The sequence below is a fragment of the Acomys minous genome (assembly GCF_964271855.1).
Source record: "Acomys minous genome assembly, chromosome: 9".
Taxonomy (NCBI): Eukaryota; Metazoa; Chordata; class Mammalia; order Rodentia; family Muridae; genus Acomys; species Acomys minous.
The window spans coordinates 30,548,820-30,572,200 of NC_140490.1; the positions used below are offsets into that span (position 1 = coordinate 30,548,820).

Consider the following 23,381-nt stretch of genomic DNA (forward strand, 5'->3'; position numbering starts at 1 on the left):
TAGCAATGGCTTGGCTTCCTTCCCCAGTACAAACTTGACTCACTTGAAAGCCGTGTGCCTCTACCACAGAGGACAGTGACCAGTGAAAGAAGTTCCTTAGGTGGCCCTCTCCTGCCTGCCACGGCTTTCCATTTCTCTTGTTTTTTAGATCTACCCAACTAGCCATAAAGAATGATTCCACTAGTTATTTGCAAAGTACTCATTCAAGAAAATAGGGAGGGGAATGAGATGCCATACACACAGACACACACACACACACACACACACACACACACACACACACACACACCAGTTTCCCTCAGTGGTTTTCTTGAAGGGGAATCTTGAGGAAGTACCACAGAGAACCCTGAGAAAAGGCACAGTGGCCTCATCCTCAGCTGATATGAAAGGAAGCATGGAAGGCTTTCTTCTTTCCATTAGTCACCCTTGGCTCCTGTCCTGCCTTTGTCCTTCTATGTACCTGGTAAGGAGGCCTGCCTTCTGAGCCTCAGGAAGAAGCCAGCCTTGGGGCTGGTGCCTTGGGGCAAGGGAAGTTTGGCGTTTGCAGTATGCAAAGCTGGAGAGATAGTCCCCATCATGCAATCATGTGGAAATGTTTGGATTCCTAGCACCCACATAATAATCCAGATGCAGGGGTGCACACCTCTAGTCCTGGGGCTGGGGAGGCAAGGCAAGAGGACCTCTGGGTCTCATCAGCCATCTGCCTTAGCCTAGCTAAATTGGTCAGCCTCTGTGAAGTGCCTGTCGTAAGAATCAAGATGGGTGGCTCCTGAGGTTGCACAAGCACACACTTGCACACACACATGCACACACACACATGCACACATGCCACTATGTGTTCATTAGTGCTTAAACCAATCTTAGGAAGGACTGGTGTATACCTCTGAGTATTCAACATCTCTTCCTTGCTCTCACTATAAAGCCGCCAGGTTCGTGGGAGAGAGACTGGACTTGGCTTAAGAGGTTCTGCAGTGAAATGAGCCTGGCAAGCTCTCATCTCAACAAGGTTTGTGTGGCTTCTCATCCAGTAAAGGAATCCTCAGAAGATGTTACAATAATCCAGCATTCATCTTTATCTGTGGTTATGAAATAGAGACACTGACCAAAAAAGTCAACTAAAAACTAAAACTGGAATTTGGTATAGGATGGTTATAAATATTCTTTATTGGGAATTGGTTTTTCAACATTTAAAATGAACTCAGTAAGGAAGTAGCTTGACGTGCACCTGGGTCCCTTGCTCTGGCCCTGGTTTTACTCCAACTCCCCACCTTTTTTCTGTCTCTCTTGTTCTAATTTGTTCTGGCCATTGTCTCAAGCTTGTCACTCGGGGGATGGCCTGGTGGCATGTGTACATCATCTTTTCCCTCTGAGCCACAGTTTGGGGCCTTGGCTTTCATTGCGCCTGGGTCAGAGTATATGTAACAGAGGCCAGAGGAAAGTGCTCTAGGCCAGTCTGCAATGCTTTCTCCTGGAATAAAGGAGCTTGCAGGAGTAAAATATGTGTGCCCTGGTGAGGCTGGTCTACTCAGAACTCTCCCAGCAAGGCACTGTTTTGCATCCCTGTGTCTTACACATCTCAGAGACTCATCTCTGCAGCAAGACCCACACATACCATCCTAGACTATTCTTGCCTCCCTCTTGCATTCTTGAATGAATTTCATAACTTTCCATTTTTCCATACTTGTCTCTTTCTGGCCTCAAATTATTTCAGATCCAGGCCCAGCTGGTGACAGTGGAAAGGACTTAGTAGGTGGAGGATTAACACGATGAAGTTAAGCCTCTTTGTCAGTCTACAACTTACTCTTTGCCACCGTAAGCACATGTCATCAGGGCAGTGGACCTCTTGCTTCCCTGAGGTCAGCATCTGCAGCTGGGTCTCTCGGTGCTACACTACTGATATTTCAGACTGGCTAATGCCTTGTTGTAAGGGTCTGGCCTGGGAATTACAAGCTGTTGTACAGGATTCTTGGCTTTTCTCACAGAGAGTATATTAGCACTTTGTCCTTCAACTGGGACACGAAACATTTCTCCAGACTTCTGTGTAACCACTGGGCAGGGGTGAGGGGACTGTGTCCTATCTCCTACCCAATGAAAACTACTGACATATGGAAATTGTACATTTTTATGAGAAAAGCCCTACTCTTCATTAGTATCAAATCCAAACCTTGAACTGAGAAAATACGTCAGTAAAGTGCTTTCCATACATGCTTGACGACCTAAGTTTGATTCCGAGGACTACACTGAAAAGAAAAAGAAAAAGAAAACAAGCTAGGTTCAGAGGTACATGCTTAAAGTCTAGGCTCTAGGGAGGGAAAGCAACAGATACCACGGACTTGCTAGCCAGCCACCCTGTTCTACTTTGTGAGCTCCAGGCCGGTGAGAAGCCCTGTCTCATTCAATCAATAAATAAAAGCAAAAAAAAAAAAAAAAAGGCCAGAGGAATAACACCTCAGGTTGTTCTCTGTCCTTTGTGCACACACGTATGTGCACACACACATCCATATACACACATACAAATTTAAGAGTTTTTTTTAATAGCAAGTGTGGGCAGAAGGATTGAGTAGCAAAATACGATACACTCTTATGAATTGTGACAACTGCTGTCACAGCTTGCGTTGCAGCCTGCCTCTGAATTCCTGCAGCCCTGCTCTTGTGATAAGAACTTGAAAGTTACTATGGGATTAATCACTCCTGAACATTTTCAGAGGGGGGTAGTTTCAACCCATGGAGTTCTCCAGTGTTGGCCAGTTTAAAATGCCAGTATGTGTTGACTTAGAGATTAATTATTAATGATAGGGAAGCTTATTAATCTTTTAGAATTTTTCCTCCTTGGGTGCTTGTCTGACTCCCTGTAGAGGGAGCCTAAGATTCCTTCCAGCCATTCTACATCAAAGCCACAGGCTGTCACCTGGGGTGTTATCTTGTTCTGTGCAGGCTGGCTGCATATGTTGACTCTAAATTTTTTTTAATCAGGCAATTTCGAAGCCAACTGCACATGTCAGGCTGTGGGGACAGAATCCATTAGACACTGGCTGAAACCAGCAAGGGCTTTGTGTCACCATGATTTGATATCTCGATGGTAGAATTTTCCAAGGAGAAGTTACAGACGTACATGGTCTGGAGATGGATGAGCAAAATGCCCACAAAAGGGGGGAAACACATCAACAAGAAGAAAGACTTCTGTGTGCTCCTCTCAGCTTTCAGAAGACTTTGCAAATCACTTTAAGTATCTCAGTTTCTTCAATCACTCTTGTATGTTATCAGATAAAAATCAATACATAAATGTCTCAATTATCCTTAATCAATATACTTGAGAATGAACATTATGTTTGATGATAAGAACACCAACAAAGAACCAGGAGATAGCTCACTCGGTAGTTTGATGGGTAAACATAAGGACCTGAGTTTGGATTGCTAACACCCTTACACACGCCTGCAACCCTAGTCACAGGAAGGGGCTTGCGGGCCAGCTAGTCTGTTCCAGGTGTTGAACTCCAGGTTCAGTGAGAGACCCTATCTCAAAGGATAAGACGGAGAGCAATAGGGGAAAATGACCAACATTTACCTTTGCCCCGCCCCCCCCAACCAGAGACACAGAGACAGAGAGGAACAGAAACACTGAGAAAAGTTGAAGCACAGAGGATAATTTTTCAATTAAGCAAAAGCACATGAGACAGTTTAGAGTAGTTAGAGCTCCTTGTTACACTGAGGCCACCCAGCTGACGCAGATGGAGCCTCTCTAGTGTATCTTAGGCATGTGCTGAGCTATACTCATAAATATCATTTGAGCTTGAGCTTTGCTTCACACTAAAAGAATTTCTTAGCTACAGTCTCCCCTCCCCCATTTTCCTAACTTAGGATACAAGAAAAGTCTTGTTGCAAGGTACCATTCTGAATGCAATCCTACCGCATGAAAGGGCATTGACCTGATATGGATGTTTGCCATCCACCATAGCGTTTTTTTTTCCTAAGACAGGGTTTCTCTGTGTAGTCTTGGCTGTGCTTTGTAGACCAGGCTGGCCTCAAACTCACAGAGATCCACCTGCCTCTGCCTCTCTGAGTGCTGGGATTACAGGTGTGGGCCACTTTACCTGGTTTGGAATAGCTTTTTAAATACACAATTGCAGATCTGAATTTGTTTTCCTTGTGCAGGTGAAATCTTTTTTATAGTGAGAGTTAATAGGGTCCTTGGATACTTGATTGTTCTTTTCCAGATGTTACAGAATTGCAGGGGAGAGAAAATTTGTCTCTAAAACTTGTCTCTAAAAGAGGCATTCTCCTGGCCAAGAAAACTCAGCTTGGGACACTTTAAAGATGTAAGGCATTGACAAATGAGCTGTCTGATCCTAAACTGGTTTCACACAGAAGCAGTCAGGGTCTTCATTACAAATGAAATGTCAAGGGATGAGAACCCATCTGTTTCATTGGTGGTCAATCACTCAAGAGTTTTTCAGCCTGGACATTTAGATCCATTAGGAAAAAATAAGATTGCCAGACCCTAAGGCCATCTTGACTTGGACTTCCACCATGCCATGTGTGTATAGTTCAGTCGATACTGTTTTAATTTACACTGGGCAAATTACTGCTTGTCACAGGTTTCTCTCTCAGAAAAGACCACTGTTGTCTTCAGATTCTGGCCTCTAAGTCCAAGTCCTACTTGCCTTTCATGATGCAAGTTTACTCATTTGATACCACGTTTACCTGAGCTTGTTTGAGTTGACATAAAATAGTATGCACAGGCCAGAGGATCGAGGAATTCTCTGATATTCAAAATAGTCTATACTTTAAAATGCTTGAATATGTGTCTACTTTAACAAGTGGGTTTCTTGTAGCAGAGCTCTTAATGTTTATGAAATAATTCACATTTCCTTGCCTTGTCTAGCTTCTTTGCAGTAAGGTCAGGATCACATGATGGTTCTACCTTATAGATTCTCCCTGTCCCCGTTTTCCTGGCCCTGGAAGCCACATGCTGGCATAGTCAAGGCATAAAATTGGGTGTCCCCACCTGCCCATCCTTGAGTGATTATGTTTGAGAGAGTGCTCTGTAAGCAGAAGTGCACAGGTGGAGGAAGCAAGTCTCTACGTTAGAGCCCTAATAGCTCAGGTTGACATCCCGGAGGGATAAATTACCCTCAGCTTGTTAGCTCATTTTGCTCTGACTTTACTCTCTCAGTATGTACTTAAGTCTTCGGTGAGGCCCTGATTAGCGTTGCTTATGACTGATGTGGGATTATTGACCTCAGCTTCATGAAACACACGAAGTCTTCCAACTTGTTGAATGTGGCAAGAGTTGGATTTTGACTTATTCTAACGAACAAAAACTGTCAGGATAAGTGTGTCCCTTGTGACTTTGATGTCACACTACATCATAATCATCAAGTGTCTAACAAATGCTGCTAATCCATTAGGGAGTTCTTAGTTGTTCTTCTTCGACCATCTAGAAGAGAGCCCAGAACTTTGCCCTTTCATATTACCTCCTCCTTTACCCAGATACTTTTTTTTAAAAAAATCTATGTGCATGTCTATGTATGTGAAGGTACATGTGCACATATGTGTGAGTGTGGAGGCGAGGACAACCTTAGGTATCATCCTCAGAAACACTGTGCCCTTCCTTTGAGAAGATGTCTCTCACAGCCTGGACCACACTAATTATTCTAACCTGGCTGGGCAGGAAGCACCAAGGAGCCTCCTGTCCCTGCCTTCCTAGATTTGGGATTACCCCCATCACTACCATATCTGGCTTTTTAAACTGTGAGTTCTGAAGATTGGATTTAGATCCTTATGCCTCAAGGCAAGGGCTTCACCAGCTGAGCCACACCCCTGACCCTGTAGTTGAACAAGAATCAATAAGAGAATCTGTTCTGCTTAGGTACAGATTTGATACCAGAAACTGGTTGGTATCAAAATTACCTGGTTGTGACCTAGGTAAAAGCCATATGTTATGTATTTGACTTTGAACCACAATGGCACAATGGTAAACATATACATTGCAAGCAAGCTCTTTTTCATGACCTACTACTCAAACGAAACTGCCACGTATGTGATAATTGTAATGTCCCAGAGGCCATCTCATACTAGTTTTATTCAGCATAGTCTATGACTTAGACTCATGTGTTGCTACTGCTTGTGATCTTTCATGCACAGAAATTTGCTCTCACCTTGTGTGCATGTACGCACGCTCATGCTCACACACACACACACACACACACACACACACACACACACACACACATTTGATAAAGCCATTTCACCATCTGAGGGCCTCAGCCTCATTCTGTCCAGTACCCAGTGCTGCATCATCAATGCCTAGAATGAGGAGCCTTGTGCTCAATGAGCAGCAGCGTCACAAATGCAATCTATTTCAGTAGAGATGCTGTAGGCACCGTTAGATTCCTCTAGACGTCCAGTTAAATACATTATTTTTGTTATTTGTAAATGTTTTTATATCAAAACTTCATGCTGCTGAAAATACTATACTACTCAATGCAGAAAAGGGTATTTTGTTTCCTATAACATTCTTACAAAATTTTCCATAAGATAAAGTTATCTCTAACTTACTTTGGAAAAAAAAAAAGATAGCCATTTTTTTAAACATCCTGAAGTTAGGGAAAGCTCCATTTGGGGCTGAGGCTATGGCTTAGTGGCAGAATCCTTGCCTGGCACACACCATGCTTGATCCTCAGCACCACAAAAGTTAGTTTATTGATTAATTAAAATTGCAGCACCCAGTCCTAATTGATACGTACTATGTAACTCCTGCATAAGATTCGGGGATCTTTGTAAAAAAAATGGGAGGAGGGTAGACAGACTGTAAGAGCCAGAGGACAGGGTTGTCACTCTAAGACTGTGTCTCCTAGGAACATCAGAAGCTACTTCTATGAAGCCTCATCCATGACTACCTAGACATGACCTGAACAAGAGTGACGCCAATAGACATATTAGCGTGAATGTGGAAAATGTCACAGGGCCACAACCATACACAAAGAACTACAGGCAACTAAGTAATGCTGGGAGAAATTGTTTTCCCCCGGGAAAGAGTACAGCAATTGGTTATCCAGTACCAGATTGTTAACTCTAAAAACATATCCATACAAGTAACATTATACAGATGGAGCAGGTTCAATTCATATAGTTACATAAGTCGGGGGGGGGGGGAGGAGGAGCACAGATTTCTGTGAGGAACATAGCAAGTTCCAGCCAGCCACAGCTATGTAGTGAGACCTTGTCTCAAAAGACAAGTTTTCCCCCTTGATAAATCATCCCTATTTGTTTCTTTAAAAACCAAAAAAAGGATATCAATTTCTTTAGTTACTCATCTCTCACCACACAATGGAAATGTTCAGTAAATGCATATTGGGGGGCAGTGTAGGGGAGGGGTAGTATCTTTAAAACAGGGTATCATTGATCTGGATTTCACTATGTATCCCAGCTTGACCTCAGACTTATAAGGACCACCCCACGCCACCTCACCCCGACCCAGCCTCTCAGGTCGTAGGATATCAGCCATACATCACTATGCCTAGCATTGGCTATGTCTTGATAGTAAGTGGGGTAGTAGTATTCCCCACCTACTGATGTGGAAACAGACTCCCACCTCTACTGTTCACATCAATTGAGTCAGTTATCCTCTGCCCCTCTGCCCATCAAGGATATATGTGCTTAGACCAACTGCATTCCAAATTCCACTTAAGAACTATTTTGAGATGTCACATACCCCACAGTCAGTGCTTAAGCACAGAAATCCTAAGTAAATGTAATTCTCCCCATCTTAAGTTTAACTACAGAAATACCTCCTGTTTGCCTACCATACATGTATCGGTCACTGGTGATTTTTCACAGTGACCAGGACAGTGTCTTTCCTTTCAGACACAAGAAACAAACCACACAAAGGTGATGAATGTAGAAGGGTGTGAAGCCAGGGGTCCCAGAGGAAATGGCCTTGGCCAGAACCAGTAAACTTGTCGGAGGCAGCATCAAGGGTAGAAGGATGAGCGAATGATTTAGTGTTAACTAGACCAAGACTATAGCGAGGGGAAGGCAGGCTCACCGGCCAGGGGTCAAGAAAGAATGTGGTCAGCTGGAAGTGCAGAGCGACTTGAGCCTGGACAGCAGGATAGAGGGTATAGACAGAGGCTGGAAAGCTCGGCCAGAGGCTGGTGGTGACAGCTCTCTGAGCTTTGGTGAGTATCTCTATAAGCACAGAGAATGGAAAATTACTGGACAGTATGGGGCCAGAGGAAATGTGTGTCACAGAGAGAGGAGCACACTGTTGGGCAGAGGATCCGCTCCTTGATGCCATCACCAGGAGATGTGACAGGGCAGACTCTTGAATCTATCCCCGTATGTACTAAATCCAAACCCCAGGACAGAGGCCTGTATCCTCTGAGCAGCTTCTCTGGATGATTGTGGTGTGCTGAGTTACCTCGGGATTTGGGTAGAGCTCCTAATGTGTTCGTTCAACACCTTAGAGTCACTTGGAGGGTTAAAAAGAAACAGATGCTTTCATCCTGATTTAGGATGTCCGCCATGATTTTAGTGCCGCCTGGCCATCAGGATTGCTTTTTAGCTCTCTTAGCTTTAGATCCTTGCTACATCAGAGGGAAGCAAGAGAGAACGGATATGGTGCTATTGTGGACCAAGGAAGAGAAATGGCAACAGTTCCCAGAGAGGTTTAGGAAGGGCTGCAGAGATCAAAACAGGAGCAGCCAGGCCTCATGCCCCAGATCCCGCCTTCAGACAGTGCCTGGTTCACTAGGCATAGAGTGCTGCAGTCCAACCAAATGACATGCCCACTCTCTTCTTTGAGTGGCATCAGTTTCTTGCACTGTCAGGATAGTATAATATCAGGATAGCAAATGTCTCTTAGCCCCAGCTCTGAAAATCTCTAAGATGATCCATTAAGCAAAGCAAGAGGCAATTGGAAAGAGGGCAGAGAAGGGAAGAAGGGAAAGAAAAGGGAGAGGGGAAGGGAGAGGGACAGGGGAAGAGAGGGAGGGATGGATGGAGGGAGGGATGGATGGAGGGAGGGAGGGAAGGAGGGAGGGACGGAAAGACGGAAGGAGTAAGGTAGAGTGGGTGGTATCTTCCATGTTGTACTAAAACCAGTCCCTGGCCTAAGTAATTCCCGATTGCAGCTGTAACTTTGTAATTTCTCATCATATCAGTGCCTCGTGCTGAGCACTTTTGGAGGACCACTGTTCTTTGTTATTACAACAAGCCTGTGCTGTTGGCATTGGCACTTTTAGGACTCCTGCTCTGAAAAATAGGCTTTAACAGGCAGCTCAGTAGATAGCCTAGTGCTACAGAGCTCTTAGTGCCAGCAGAAGGCTTTTAGGGCAGATGTAACTAATTACATTCAAAGGCTGTTCAAAGGAAACCCCCAGAGCTGATCTGATAGGGGTAGGAAACCTAGGACAAGTGATACCTCATGCCTGAGATACTGGGCTAGCTGGTGACAATCCTGAAAGGGCATGGTTGCCATAAATGCAGAGGGATTCTTGAAGAAAGATGACAAGGGCAGCTCTTAATGAGACAGCAGCTAGATATGGAAGAATGGGGGGGGGGGGGTCCTAGGCACCAGGTGAGTAAAAGTCTCTGAATAGGAAGCAAATAAAAACACAATCCCCGCCCCCAATTTAACTGTTAAAACCTTGCCCTCTCAGAGAACTTCATTTGGAGATCTTAGATTATTTTTACCACACTACCAGAAGCCAGCAAAGACCATGGCTGGTGATTAAAAGGGAGGGAGGGAGGGAGTTTTCTCATTGGCTGGCAATAGTCTGGAGCTAAACTCTGCATTTTTACAACCAAGGAGAACTGTATTTTTTAAAAACAGAAACCTTCACCTGATCTAGGTCTTCTCCCCAAGAGAAAATAAGCTGTGGTAAAGAAAGGCATGAGAGGTGTGGTTTCTGATCTGAGGGCGCGGAGGTGGAGGGGAATAGGGCAGAAGAGGGAGGGAGGGTGGGAACAGGAAGATAAGAGCGAGGGGATAACAATCGAGATGCAACATGAATAAATAATAATAAATAAAATAGTTTTTAAATCTCTTTCCTGGTGGTATCTCTTTGGGTAAATTTTATGAAACTGGAGTATATTGAATGTACAGGGGACGTTTAGCTCCATGATTTCCCCAAGAATGACAGTGGAATGTTAGCATACCTTTAAAACATTGTTCTTATTTTGGGTTCCTTATATCTCTTTCTCCTTTTTCCTCGCCAATCCCTTTCAATACCCCTACACCAGGTAGGGGAGAAAGAAGGTCCGTGGGGAGACGGGGCATAGTTCTCTTTAGTTGCTGTTTAGGGTCATCAGGGTCCCTGGGGCAAGTCTAGGCCACAGTTAGTCAACTTAGTCAACTCAGACCTGTCCTTGGCAAGTCAGTGGTCCTCTCCACTCTCCAGGGCCAGAGCAACCAGTCGCTTTCTGGCCCAGGTGCCAAGGCATGGGTGCACAGACAAGCAGAACCATGCCCACCCACCCCTAATCTCTAGAGCTTAACACCAGAGCAGAACTCCAAGTCTGGAGAGAGGAGAGACCTTTTTGCTGCAAAGCCAAAGGATAAAGGACAAGGTTTATCTATCATGAAAGAGTACTTCTGGCCTGTGGGCAGTGTGGCAAAGAGTATGCAAGTGAGGAGCAAGTCAGCTCTTCCCAGCAAAGGCCCCAGCAGAGCATCCTGGGAGTAGGGCACTGATGAAGCCACCCCAGCTCAAGAACTACATACACAGCCTGAGGTCATTACGTCAGCTCTAATGTTCGGGACATAGCTCAGTGGGTAGACTGTTTGCTAGCAAGAACAGAGCTCTGGCTCCACCCCTAGCAGCAGATAAACCACACCAGCTTACAAAAGCAGCAGGGTGAGATGTTCAAGGTCATCTTGGCCACATAGTGAATCTGAGGCCACACTGGATACTGGAGACTTTGTCTCAGAAATAGAAGGAAGTAACCAAGCCTCCTTCCGATCTCAGCTCTAGGTCATTTTCCTTTCAGCTTGCATGTGTCCCACAAGGCTCAGCAGTTTTTCCACATAATGCCGGAAGCCCTCGCCTCTTTCTGTTTACATTTCCTGAACCTTTGAATTGTATCATCCCTTGCTTCGCCTGCCTCTTGAGAGGAGGACTAAGAAAGAGTCAGCACTCGGCTGCCTGTCATCACTGTCACCTATGAACAGCAGGGACTTCAGGCATGCCCCAAGAAACTACAGCCAAGGATGTCCCCTATGGGGAAAATGCTCAAGGCCTCTCCTCCCAGGGGCCCCTGAGGCGATAGAGCGCATTCCTGGCTAAGGTATCCTGATGACATCTTCATCCCTCTGGAGACCTTGCAAAGGATCTGAGCCTGATTCCCTCCACCGACACAGGGCATCTGACAGCCACGTGTAGCTCCAGATCCAGGGTTATCTGACACCATTTCTGCTCCATGCACTTGCACATCTGTGGCTTTCTCTGTCTCTGCCTCTTCCTGTCTCTCCCTGGATCCCTCCTCCTCTCTATCTGTATACACACACACACACACACACACACACACATACACACACACACACACACACACACACCTTTCTTTAGAAGATGCAGATGGATCTGGAGAGGTAAATTGTTTCCACCACTCCCAACTTTCATGAAAAAATTCCATCCACAGACATGAGAAAAGTGAAGCACACAGAATTGCCTAGGGAAGCTATGTGCTCCTGGGGCATGCAAATGTGTTAACAGTCAGTCAGGACCACGAATGGGGTAGCAGGGGCAGGGTTTCCAGACTTTAGGTGACTATGGCCTAAAGCTAGTTGGAGGACCTGCAAGCTAATGTCCCGCTCTGAGGAATGCCAGTCCTGGCTCGTCAGAGAATCCTGGGAAATAAAGGCATAAAGACTTCCTCAGAAGGATGGAGTTGAACAGAGAGGATGTGTCTTTGGCCTCAGGCCCAACAGTTAAGGTAAGAGCAAAGAGCTAGCGTCCAGTGAGTTCCCACTGTAAAGTCAGGTAGCCCTGGAAACTTACCTGCTCAACTGTAAGTACAATCACCATTTGCAGCACATGATATATAACTAAACCCTCCAACCATGTTGCAAAGGACACTTCATGCCGTGCCAAAGCTAGGAACATCAAGGCTCGGAAAGGTCCAGAGGTCTCTTGACTCCCTTCCAGTAACAGAACTGCAAAACCCAATTTGGGCCAAGTCGGTCTTACTTCTCTTGCCCAATACAGTTTGTTGTTTCTTTCCTTTTAGTGACTATGAGAGATAAAGAGATGTCCACTTTGCAGATGGGGAAACAAAGGCTTGGTGAGGTTTAGAAGCTTGCCACAGTCAGTGACACATGGAGATAGGTGGGTATATGGACCGTCTGTTAGATATCAGGTCCGCATCCAAGTGGCTCTCCATGGTACTCCTCTGAGCTCACTCTCCACACTGAATGATGCTCTAACCTCCTGATGAGAAGCCACTCATGATCCAGAGAAGGTCACACAACCTAAAGCCGCTTGCAGCCATGGTTCAGGCACTGTCATGGGCAGTGACACCGCTGTGGCCTTGAGTCTTCATTGCTGTGGAAGCAGAGCCTAAAGAAACAGTTGCTTTTGCCTGGGGGATGAATTAAAAGAGACGCTTGCTTGACCTCTGCGAGCAGGCAGATGATTTGTCTAATTAGGTAAAGAGCTTTCATGCCCATGTTCACTGTGCACCCTAATGAGCTGTCGATATGAAAGGTTTGCCCTGGGCTTTGCTCTGCAGTAGATCGCTCCCTTCCTCAGTGGAAAAAGACCAGCGAGGTAAACAGAACCCCGTTTCCATGGAAGCTCAGGCTCTCTAGCTTTTCCCTCTCAGTACTTAGAAAGGTAATTATTTGATTTCTCTTTGTATTTTTGGATATCGTGCAGCAGTTAAGCATAGCCGTCTTGATCATGCCAGACTATTTTGGGAGTTGAGTTACATTTCCCTTTCCATCTGTTCTTTAGATCATTAATTGAGCAGCAGGGTCCACCTTCCGGTCACTGCTACCAATGGAAGTCCAGCAGAGCAAAGGGACTTGACCCCAGAGAAAGTGCGAGACACTGAGAGGCTAGAGAACTTGCCAGTGGTTGGAGTCTCTGGTCAGGATGGAGACCCCCACACTCACAGCAGAGAGGCATAGTCTCATTTGGTGCCTTTGTGTCTGACGCATTGCTGCCCCATGATGGCTCTTGTCAGAAGTGCAGCTGACATGGACCACTCTAACAATAGCACAAATGGTGGCCTTAGCCACCATTTCCTGAAGGGTTGGTGCCTGCCAAGTACCTTTGACCTGTTAATTCACTAAGCAGCCTTAGGGAGGGTTACCCTGAATACTCAAATAAGGAGACCCAAAGCAAAGAGAGGGCACACAACTTGCCCTAGGGCAAGTTGCTACTAAGAGCAGAACCATGATAAATACATACCCACTCTTGTCACTCTAAGGCCACAGACTACCAGAAGAAATCTGCCCATCACAATAAGGAACAAGGGCAAACATGTTTCACCTTCTAAAGGTAACTGTCCACTGTCTGTGCTAAGTGGACCTAAGTTACAAGGTACACAGCATGTGTGCAGAGTTGGGTTATTTGTCAAGAGAGAGCATTTCAGAAGGAAAACAGCAGGGCATGGAAAGCCAGCCAATGGACTCAGTGGTAGAGCATATGCAAGGTCTGGGATGTGACTTCCAGCATCACAGGAAACATGAATCAAGAAAGAAGCCAGCATATTGCTGGACATGTGCTCTCATGGAAACCAGAAGAAACTGAAGTGCCCACTACGCTGTGTCAGCGTTTCCTTCTACCATCCTGGGGCTCAGTTTGCTCATCTGTAGAATGGGGATTAGTGTTCTGCCTCTTAAAGTTGTGGTGTCCCTTTTTGTGAAGTGTGGAACTTTTCAAATGGCTGTGCAAAGTGCTTGTCTTTCTGTGAAACTATATTGTAAAACAAAACAAAACCACCCAAATGCAGTAAGTAAAGCAATTTCCCAGAGTTTGGGTGATGCTAATAAGATTATTCATTTTAAGAGAGTAATCTTCTGAACCCAGAGTTCCTTCCCTGTGGGTGCCGATCAGCTAGGCTTCACAGCATCTTTAGGAAAGGTTGTGAAACAGGTGAGAGGTCCTGAGACTTGAACAGGTATCAATAAATACTGTGCCTTACTCCTCAGCTGTGCTGTTCTTGCCCTATTAGTGCTGCAAGGACCAGAGACCTACCCTGTCCTAGTCCTGTATCTGTTCTTCTCTAGAGACATATTTTTGCTATTTTTAAATTGGTGTATGTGTGTGTGTGTGTGTGTGTGTGTGTGTGTGTAACTATTAAAATGTATTTCACTGTGGGGGGTAGGGGGTGTCTGCAGAGGCCAGAAGAGGGTGACAGATCCCCAGGAGCTGGAGTTACAGGCATTTGTGAGCTCTCTGATGTGGGTGCTAGGAACCAAACCCAGGTCCTTTAAAAGAGCAGAAAGCACACACACATATATACATATATACATATATATATATGTATATATATATATATATATATATATATATATATATATATATATAAAATTCACATTACATTCCAATTGTTCTCCCCTGTCGCCTATCTTCCCCTTCTCACCCTCCCTGCCTCTTCTGCTCTATTTGCCTCCCCTAGGCCTCTGACTGAGAGAGGGAGGGGCCTCCTCCCACACCATCTGACCTCAGCCTCTCAGGTCTCATCTAAATAGCCTGCATCCCCTTCCTCTGTGTGCCCGTAAAGCCACCCCACCAAGGGGAAGTGATCAAACTGTAGGCACCAGAGTCCATGTCAGAAGCAGTTTCCACTCCTCCGCCGATCCCCTCCACGTGGAGAAGGAACTGTCCATCAGTGAAATCTGAATAGAGGTTCTAGGTTCTCTGCATGCATTGTCCTTGGTTGGTGCATCAGTTTGTGCAGGTCCCCCTGGGTCCAGACCCACCAGCCTTGATGGTCTCCCTGTGGGGCTTCTGACCCTTCTGGGTCCTTCCACCCACACCACCCCCACATTCTTTCATAAGACTTTCAGCCAGCTCTCTACCCCCAACATCTGTCCTGATCCCTGCCTGGCTAGCATTTCTCAGAGGACACCTATATTGGGCTAATACCCACTTATAAGTGAGTATATACTATGAGTGTCTTTCTGGGTCTGGGTTACCTACTCAGGATGCTCTTTTCTGGTTCCATTCATTGCAGCAAGCACTCTTAACCACTGAGCCATCTCACTCTCCCACCTCCCTTTTATGTGTTCTATTATGTTGATATATTAAGGCTTTCATGATTGGAAGGGCAAACGTGTGAATGAATGAAGCTCGTTCAGGGTGAACCTTGCCTGCTCATCTTCCCCTCTGCAATCAGGTCCCACAAATTGGTTGGAGAACTCCTGGGCCCTGGTGAAACTCTGCCACTTCCGGTACTGCAGTGTCATCTCTGTGAGAACCGGCTTTTCCAATAGGATATTCAACTTTCACTCTAAAACAGTTCTCTCTGCTGCCTTGCAGCAACGCAACTGCATATTTCATTTGCATGCATATTTTGAACAAGATGTTTCTGAGTGGTCTAAGTAGATGCTGCACCTGGATCAGAAATGAAAAATATTGAGAGGAAAAAAATTAAAAGCAGCTCATTGGAGCTTAAGGGCAGCTGAGGATACTGATTCCAATATGTGCCAATCAGAGGCAGTGATGGGGCATGGGGACTGATGATCGTGCTGCCAATCAGAAGCAGTGATGAGGTAGGGGTGGGGACTGATGATCATGCTGCCAATCAGAAGCAGTGATGAGGGTTGGGACTGCTGATTATGCTGCCAATCAGAAGCAGTGATGGGGTAGGGGTGGGGAATGATGATCATGCTGCCAATCAGAAGCAGTGATGAGGGTTGGGACTGCTGATTATGCTGCCAATCAGAGGCAGTGATGGGGTGCTGATTGTGGTGTGAGTCTGTTCATTTAGAACAGGATTTCGAGCTGATATCCATGGGTGTCATAGTAAAAATAAAAATTTGTGAGCCTGTGTAGCTGAGCGGCCAGTGCCTTACCTGTTTCCTTTCTGCACAACTGTTCCGGACTTTCTGCACTGCAGCACCACACCTCCCACTTCTCTGAGTGCTTCTTCCAGAACACTTAGGAAGGCTGTTCAACACAGCTGCTGTGCGACTGCTGCCTCAGGACACACATCCACACGTGGCAGTCCAGTTCTCATGATCACAGCAACAGTCCCTCTCCCAAAGACAAAGCAGTGCCAAATCCTGAGTTGGTCAGGGGTAAAAATGCACAGTACTGTCTGATGAGATAACAGCCAGTAAAGCATTTACCATACAAGCCTGAAAACCAAAGCTAAGACCACATCACCACATTAAAAAAAAAAAAAAAACACTAATATACTCACATATACCAGTAACCTAAGGGAGTGGTGTAGGAACACAGGCAACCCTGGAGTCACATACACCAGCCACCTGGTGAGGTGGTAGAAACATGACCAACCCTGGAGCCCCTTGACCAGTCAGTCTAGACAACTGATGAGCTCCAGGGTCAATGAGAGACCCATTATCAAAAGATAAGGTAGAGAGTAACCTAGGGGGATGTCTATCTCTGAACCCCACAAACATGTGCATGTGTGCACACATATACCACACCACACATGTGCAGGCACACATATACTACACACATGTGCACGCACACATATAAAACACACAACACAAAGTCCAATAGATAGTTTAATACATTCTGTAAAATATCCCATAGAAAGCTAGTAAGCACAATGCTTCAGAAGAAGTGGTACTTAAATCAGACTGAACCTGTACATTTTCATAGCACAGCTGTGCTTAAAACTTTTGAATAAAATCTGATTTTAGAGACTAGAATTATAGTTTTGTCAGTACAGTGCTTGCCATAAAGGCGGGAAAACCTGACTCACCAACATTCATGTAACAATCTAGGCGTGGTAGCATGTCCTTGTAATCCCAGCACTGAGGAGACAGAGATAGGAGGCCCCCGGGAACTCGTTTACCTAGCCTACTTGGTGATTTCCAGGCTAATGAGAGACCCTGCCTCAATAAAACAAGGGCATGACTCCTGAGACACAGCCAGAAGCTGACTTCTGGCCTATGCGCACGCGCACACACACAGACACACAAAGACACACACACAGAGAGACATATACATTCATACACATGTATACATGCACACATACCTGCATGTCTATGCACAGTTAACACATTTGCATGTGGGCATACACACATACATTCCGCTTCATATGGATGCACACACACTTATGTGTTCTTAGAAACAAAGGAATTTAAAGTATTTAATTGGTTAGTTAGTGGATAGTTAATAGGTAGTAAAAAGAGGAATGCCAACCATCCTATAAAATGGCACTGTTTCCTGTTAAGATTTTCTGAGTGGCATAGCCTACTGAAGAAAGCAGACCCAATTATAGCCTGAAGCCTAATGCTAGGTTTTGCCTAGAAGTGAAGAGAAACTTTCCATTCCTAAAAAAGAAACTGATTTCTATGGCCTACCACTTATCGTAAATATACTTTTATTAGAACATATTGGTGCTCATTCATTTAGAGGTCATCTGTGGCTGCCTTCACAGAACAGAACTATAGCACTGAAGTCTACATCTGCACAGTGCTTTATAGAAATGTCACCTGAGCTGCCCCATAGATTTGTGGAGGGCTCCAAGGATTACATAACTAAACCCTTCATTCTAAGCATGGGCCAACTGAAACCAGAGAACTTGGAGAATTACTCCGTTGCCCCAGACTGGCTTTCCTGATTTTATGCCCTAGTTTTTCTTATGAGGGGGGAGGTAAGGAAAGATTTTTTTTAAATCTTAGACCTAAGAGCAACTAATTGGAGGGTGCCACCTGGAGAACTCTCGAGAGGGAATGTCTCAGGCTTACTAAGAAGAGCAGTGACTAATCTTCCATGGAGCAGGACAGAACAGCTCTATCTGCGCCATGCCCTGTGTTTCCGGGAGTTGCAGTGATAGTTCCTTCCTTGCGTGATCATTGCGAGTACTTTGGCATTGGATACCAACAGGTGTCGTATCGGACCCTCATTGGAAGCATTTCTTTAGAGAGTCAAGTGGTTAACAGATCCTACACAATGTGTTCAAAAGCCCAGCTACCATGCTCTAACTGGAAAATAGTCATTTGCAATTTCACTTAGACTGCATGTCTTAACTATAAGATTTGTTTTTAATGAAATAAGTACATGGATCAAGGTAGGGACGTACAGAGTGGTATAAAATGAAAAGTCATATGTTTATTCCCTTTTATGACCTAAACTAAGAATCTCTCTGTTTGTATGTTTGTGTTTTGTGCAGCTGGACAATCCAGATGAGCAGGCAGCCCAGATCAGACGAGAGCTGGATGGACGTCTCCAAATGGCAGACCAAATAGCCAGGGTAAGGAACGTCACAGGCTCTTCACTGGGACCAGGCCACAGACCCACCAGGAAGTACACTGACTATTAGGCCTTCAAACGATAGAGCAGAGGGGCTGGAAACAGAGCTCAGTTGGTATGCAGCCCTGCGGTCTATCCTCAGCCCTGCATAAAGCAAACCAGAAAAGGTCCTGCGCAACTAGAGTGCCAGCAGTCTTGACAAAGAGGCTAGAAGATCAGGAGTTCAAAGTGACTCTTGGCTGCATAGTAAAATAGAGGCCAGTCTTGGCTTCATTCTGCCAAAGAAAGTGAAAGGAAGAGAAAGGGGAAGGGGAGGGGAGAAGAGAGAAGGGAAGAGAGGGGAAGGGAAGGAGACAAGCCTTGGTGGTTCCAATAGGCCCTGGTGAGTATATGGCTCACTGTGACAAATACCCAGTTGCCATTCTAAAAGCCAGAAGTGCCCAGCTAAAACAGAACTTCAGAATCCCACAGCATGACCCCATACCTCCAGGTCAGTATAAGCACTTTCCAATGACACCCAAGGCTCTGAGGCAGCAGAATGTGCCTCCTTTATTCACTATCTCACATCATAATTTGCCACCACAGCTCTAGGACTCAGCCACAGAATGTCTCCTTCTGAAGACAGCAGGCCTGCTCTAGGCTCAGTGTCTGTGTTCCCTTTTTTCCAGTTTCAGTGCTCTCTCTTTCTCTCTCTCTCTCTCTCTCTCTCTCTCTCTCTCTCTCTCTCTCTCTCTCTCTCTCTCTCCCTCTCCCTCTCTTTCTCTGCCTAGGAAGATCTTTCTTCTCCTCCCACTGAGCAAATGTCCTCCTCAGCCTTCAGCATTTAACCTCAAACTTGTACCCCTAGAACTTAGCACCTAGCCTTCCCTTCCCAGCTCTGTTCTTGCACCTTTCCACATGCAGACCCTCACTTACATGACCACATCCTCCTGGAAAATAGGCCGCTTCTGAACTCGGGATCATATCTTACGGTTGATGCCAGGAGCTTGGTATCATCTTTTTTTTTTTTTCTGTTGTTGATGTTCATGTTTTGATAATTAGTATTCATGCTAATAGCATTTGTTGGGTCCTGACTCCGCCAGACTTGCTGTTTACATGCTCCCTCTAAGTCAATAATTACAGCATCTCGCTAAGGACACTTCATTTCTCATCTTTGTTTTAGAGAGTGAGGTATGCAGGCTATGGAAGATAGGCACTAATGAAGGAGCTGTGCTGGACTCTCAGCTGAGGTCTCATGTTTCCTAAGCTTTCATAGCTATGACAAAATATTCAAGAAAACGACTTTGAGGAGGAAGGATTTATTTTCTCTCATTGTTTCAGAGGGTTTGGTCCTTGGAACACTGCTTTGAGTTTGAATTGAGGCAGTAAGGGTTCGTGGGGTGTGGTGGAGGAGGCCCCTCACCTGATGTTGTCCAGGAAACAGAAGCAGACAAGAAGCCTTCAGGACATGTACCCTTCAAAGATGTGTCTTTGTTCCTTTCCTGTTGCTATTACAAAATAACCCAGCAAAAACAATCTAAAGAGAGAAAGGGTTGGTTTTGGCTTAGACCTCCAGAGAGATGCAGCCCTTCGTGGTGGGGGGGATATGACCATGAGCTGGGGAGGCACAGTGGCAGAAGGAAGAATTTGGGCAATCACATTGTGTTCACACTCAGTATGCAGAGAGTGAATAGGAAGTAAAACAAGGCTGTAGCCTCAAGGCTGGCTCCCAGTGACTCACTTCCTCAATCAAGGTTCCCTTTCCTAAAGGTTCCTCCTCCTTCCCAGACAACACTTCGAGCTGTGGAGCCCACAGGGGACACTTAACATTCAGACCACAACACCCAGGGACCTACTTACTAAAAACAGGGCCTACTTTCTCATGGTCCACTCAGCAATGATTTAATCAGTAGATTAATCCATTAGTGAACAGAACCCTTATGAGTCAATCACCACCCAAATGCCAGCAGACAATTCTTTAATATTTCTATCTTTACACTGATATTTTTATATACAAATCATAATAGGCCTCATGAAGTAACAGACTGGCAATAAGCTGAGGCAGGTACCCCGGCAAAGAATTTAAAGATGCCCTCCAAGAAACTTCTAATTAAAATACATACTATCTAATGAAATACTTTTAAAGCATAATTAATTTCCAACAGCCATTATGAACAAACATGTATACATCTACCACTTCCTGGCTGGCTGTGGGGACAGGTGGAAAGATGCCGGAAGTGGTAAGGAAGGTGGGCAGAAGAGAGCTTCATCCTGAAAGTATGCCCAGGTTTGGAGATATAGACAGGAATCCTGCTAGACTAGAAGCCAAGGGAAGAGTCCAGGAGGGAAACCCCTCTGCTCCTGCTCAGTTTTATTGAAATTGTTTGCACCTTGCGTTTTGGACGCCTTTGAAGTGTACAATCAAGTCAGGCTGGTGGCTATACATAGTGTGGAGTGATGAATTTGGCTAAAGGCAGTATGGAAGGCTCTTGTGTTTTGAAATCTGCTTAATGTGGGAGTGAACATCACTGCGGTTTTACAGTTTACCTCTTCTGTAAACTCGGTGTCTCCTCTCTGTGGATCTCCAGGAAATGGAGGCAGTCTGCAGCACTTGCTTGCCTGTTAGGTTCCTGGCACCTCCCCCAGGAGTAAGTGCAAGCATGGCTATTGTGTTTTATTTTCATTGAGGATTCATATTATAATTCAAGAGGCTAGCATTAGGCTAATTTTAACTTTTCAAAACTATGGTTTGACAGTTGGTATACAGTAAGTCAATCTGCTTATCTCTGAAAATAATCAACAGAACCCTCTCCCCAGCCCACATCTTAAATATTTTTTCCAGAGTAAAATATATTAACAACTTTGACCTAAGCATTCTTAGAAAATGAACCAGGCCATTCAAGTGACTTTGATTCTTCTCACTAAAAATAGAGTTAGTTCAGATTATAAGCAGGGTCTCCAATTAAAGGTACCAAGGGCTCCTGTGTGATATTGCCTTATTACTATCAGCTGCTTTAAATGTTGTCATCTTCTGGAGGGTTCTTCCATGCCAGTGTCACCTTGTCATAGCTCATTGGCATTGGCCCTGACATTCTTTGCTCAACAATTGAGTTTCATCATCAGCTCTAAGCTCACTGGTCCTAGCGTGAGTTCTTCATTCAAAGGGAGCCAGCCATGACTCCTAACCTTCCCTGGTCATGGTTAATTGACTCATAAATGACATCTGATGCCAACCAAACAAATGCTTTGTTTTCTTGGGGACTATGGACTGCAGGCTAATGATGGTACTATTGGTAGAAAGATGTCTGCAGATTAGTGAAGAAAGAATGAATACTCAGGAAGAGACAGTTGGGGAATCCATTGTGATGCCAACGAACAGTCTCAATGTTTGCCTGTGTGATTCCAGGAACTTTTCAGTTTTAATTGTGTGACTACTTTCCCTAAATTTACTTGGATGTACCAAACATTGAATAAAATATGAAGAAGTTCCATACTAGCTAGTTCTTGGCAAATGTAAATGATGCACCTCTGTTTGTCTTTTTTTTTTTTTTTTTTTGACATGTCCTGATTTCTCTACTTTTACCTATTACCAATATCACAGTGAATTGTAGTAAGGATGTGCAGTTCAACTCATATGGCTGAAGGTGAGAAGTTTAGTTCCTGTGTATGTTATGACCAGAAATAGTTGGAGACTGACTCATCCATCGTGTTCAGTCAATTCTGTTCTCTTCCATGATGGATTTACAAGATGGGTTGAGCACTTCTAACTGCAAGCTAGAAGCACCATCTAGAAAAAGCTTATGTGAAAGATGGGGCGAGTGTAAGGAACAAGAAGCATAGGGATCATGGGTGGAAAATAACCAGTCACTGGCAAGAGCTAGAACCAGTGGCCACGGAGGAAGCAGGACTCCCTGTCTGCTGTCTCTGTATCACATTGGTTATCCATTCTTCCTGGCTTCTCAGATAAGATCTCTGACTATCCCACAGCATCTCAAATACACAAAAAAAGAGAACCTTCTGTCCATTTGCCTACCCCTTCAGATCTTCCTTCCCCTTACCTCGCCACTTCCTTCAGACTCACAGTTCTAAGAATCAAGCCTAGAGATGGCCCAAGTTTGCTCAAAGTTAACTCAGGTACAGTCAACCAGCCCACTGTGGAATAAAAATAAGGGTCTCACTGGACACACGGGTGCTGATAATATAATATGTGACTCAGGGTGAGGTGGTCATTATGACGATGCAGGGTTAGCCCACGTATACCTATTACCATTGACTACCTGTGGGTAGTATTGACAAAAATGCTAGACTTCTCTCCCAGTTATTTTACGTGGTAACCCTCTCAACCCTCTTAGGACCTTATGGCAAAGGTTGTTCTTTTCAGAGCAGAGACCAAGATTACAATGATTAAGAACTGTATTCTTGTCTAGTTTGCCGTCTAGTTTTACTGTGTTCTTTCCCAAATAGATGTCTTCAGTTCCCTCATGACCCAAGTCTGAGGGTCCAACAAACCTATCCTGCAGGCTTTCTCCTCTCTCCACTACTGAGTTCTTCATTTAATGTTTCAGGCACAGGGTCCTAAGACTTCACCTTGGTTCTTACTTAGACCAGCTACAACATTTGGCATTAAGTTATTCTCCCCAGAGTAGGTAAATTGGAAGGTTTGGTTGCTGTGCCTGAGTTCACTCAGCTAGCAAAGCAGAAAGAATCCTATCCTCAGAGAAGCCTGAGATGACTCCAAGACAGGACAGGAGGACTGGCCTCTCCTGCACTCTCTCCCTGGCAGCCACCACTCCAGCAAACAGCTGACTAGCCGTCTTCCACTGAGCTACTCTGTCCCCTTCAGCGTATAGAGAGGCAGGAGTGAAGTACCTCAGAGTCAGATCACGCTCTACTGTGATAGCTGGACTCTGAAAAAGAGACTGCACGGCCCCTGCTGTTTCTGACATTTTCACCATTAGATGATCAGTGCGTGTCCTCTCTGCTTCAGACGGAAGGAAGGCAAGA

The 23,381-nt window shown here is 45.1% G+C and overlaps 1 protein-coding gene across 11 annotated transcripts in view; it reads left to right on the forward strand.

The window, feature by feature from the left end:
- The window catches only part of CADPS (calcium dependent secretion activator), a 438,873-nt gene that overhangs the window by 180,384 nt on the left and 235,108 nt on the right, over positions 1–23,381 (forward strand). For all 11 annotated transcript variants that reach the window (XM_084795416.1, XM_084795414.1, XM_084795422.1 and 8 more), the window contains exon 4: positions 18,319–18,399. In XM_084795416.1, coding sequence (XP_084651542.1) covers positions 18,319–18,399 — 81 coding nt within the window. The remainder of the gene's footprint in view (positions 1–18,318; positions 18,400–23,381) is intronic.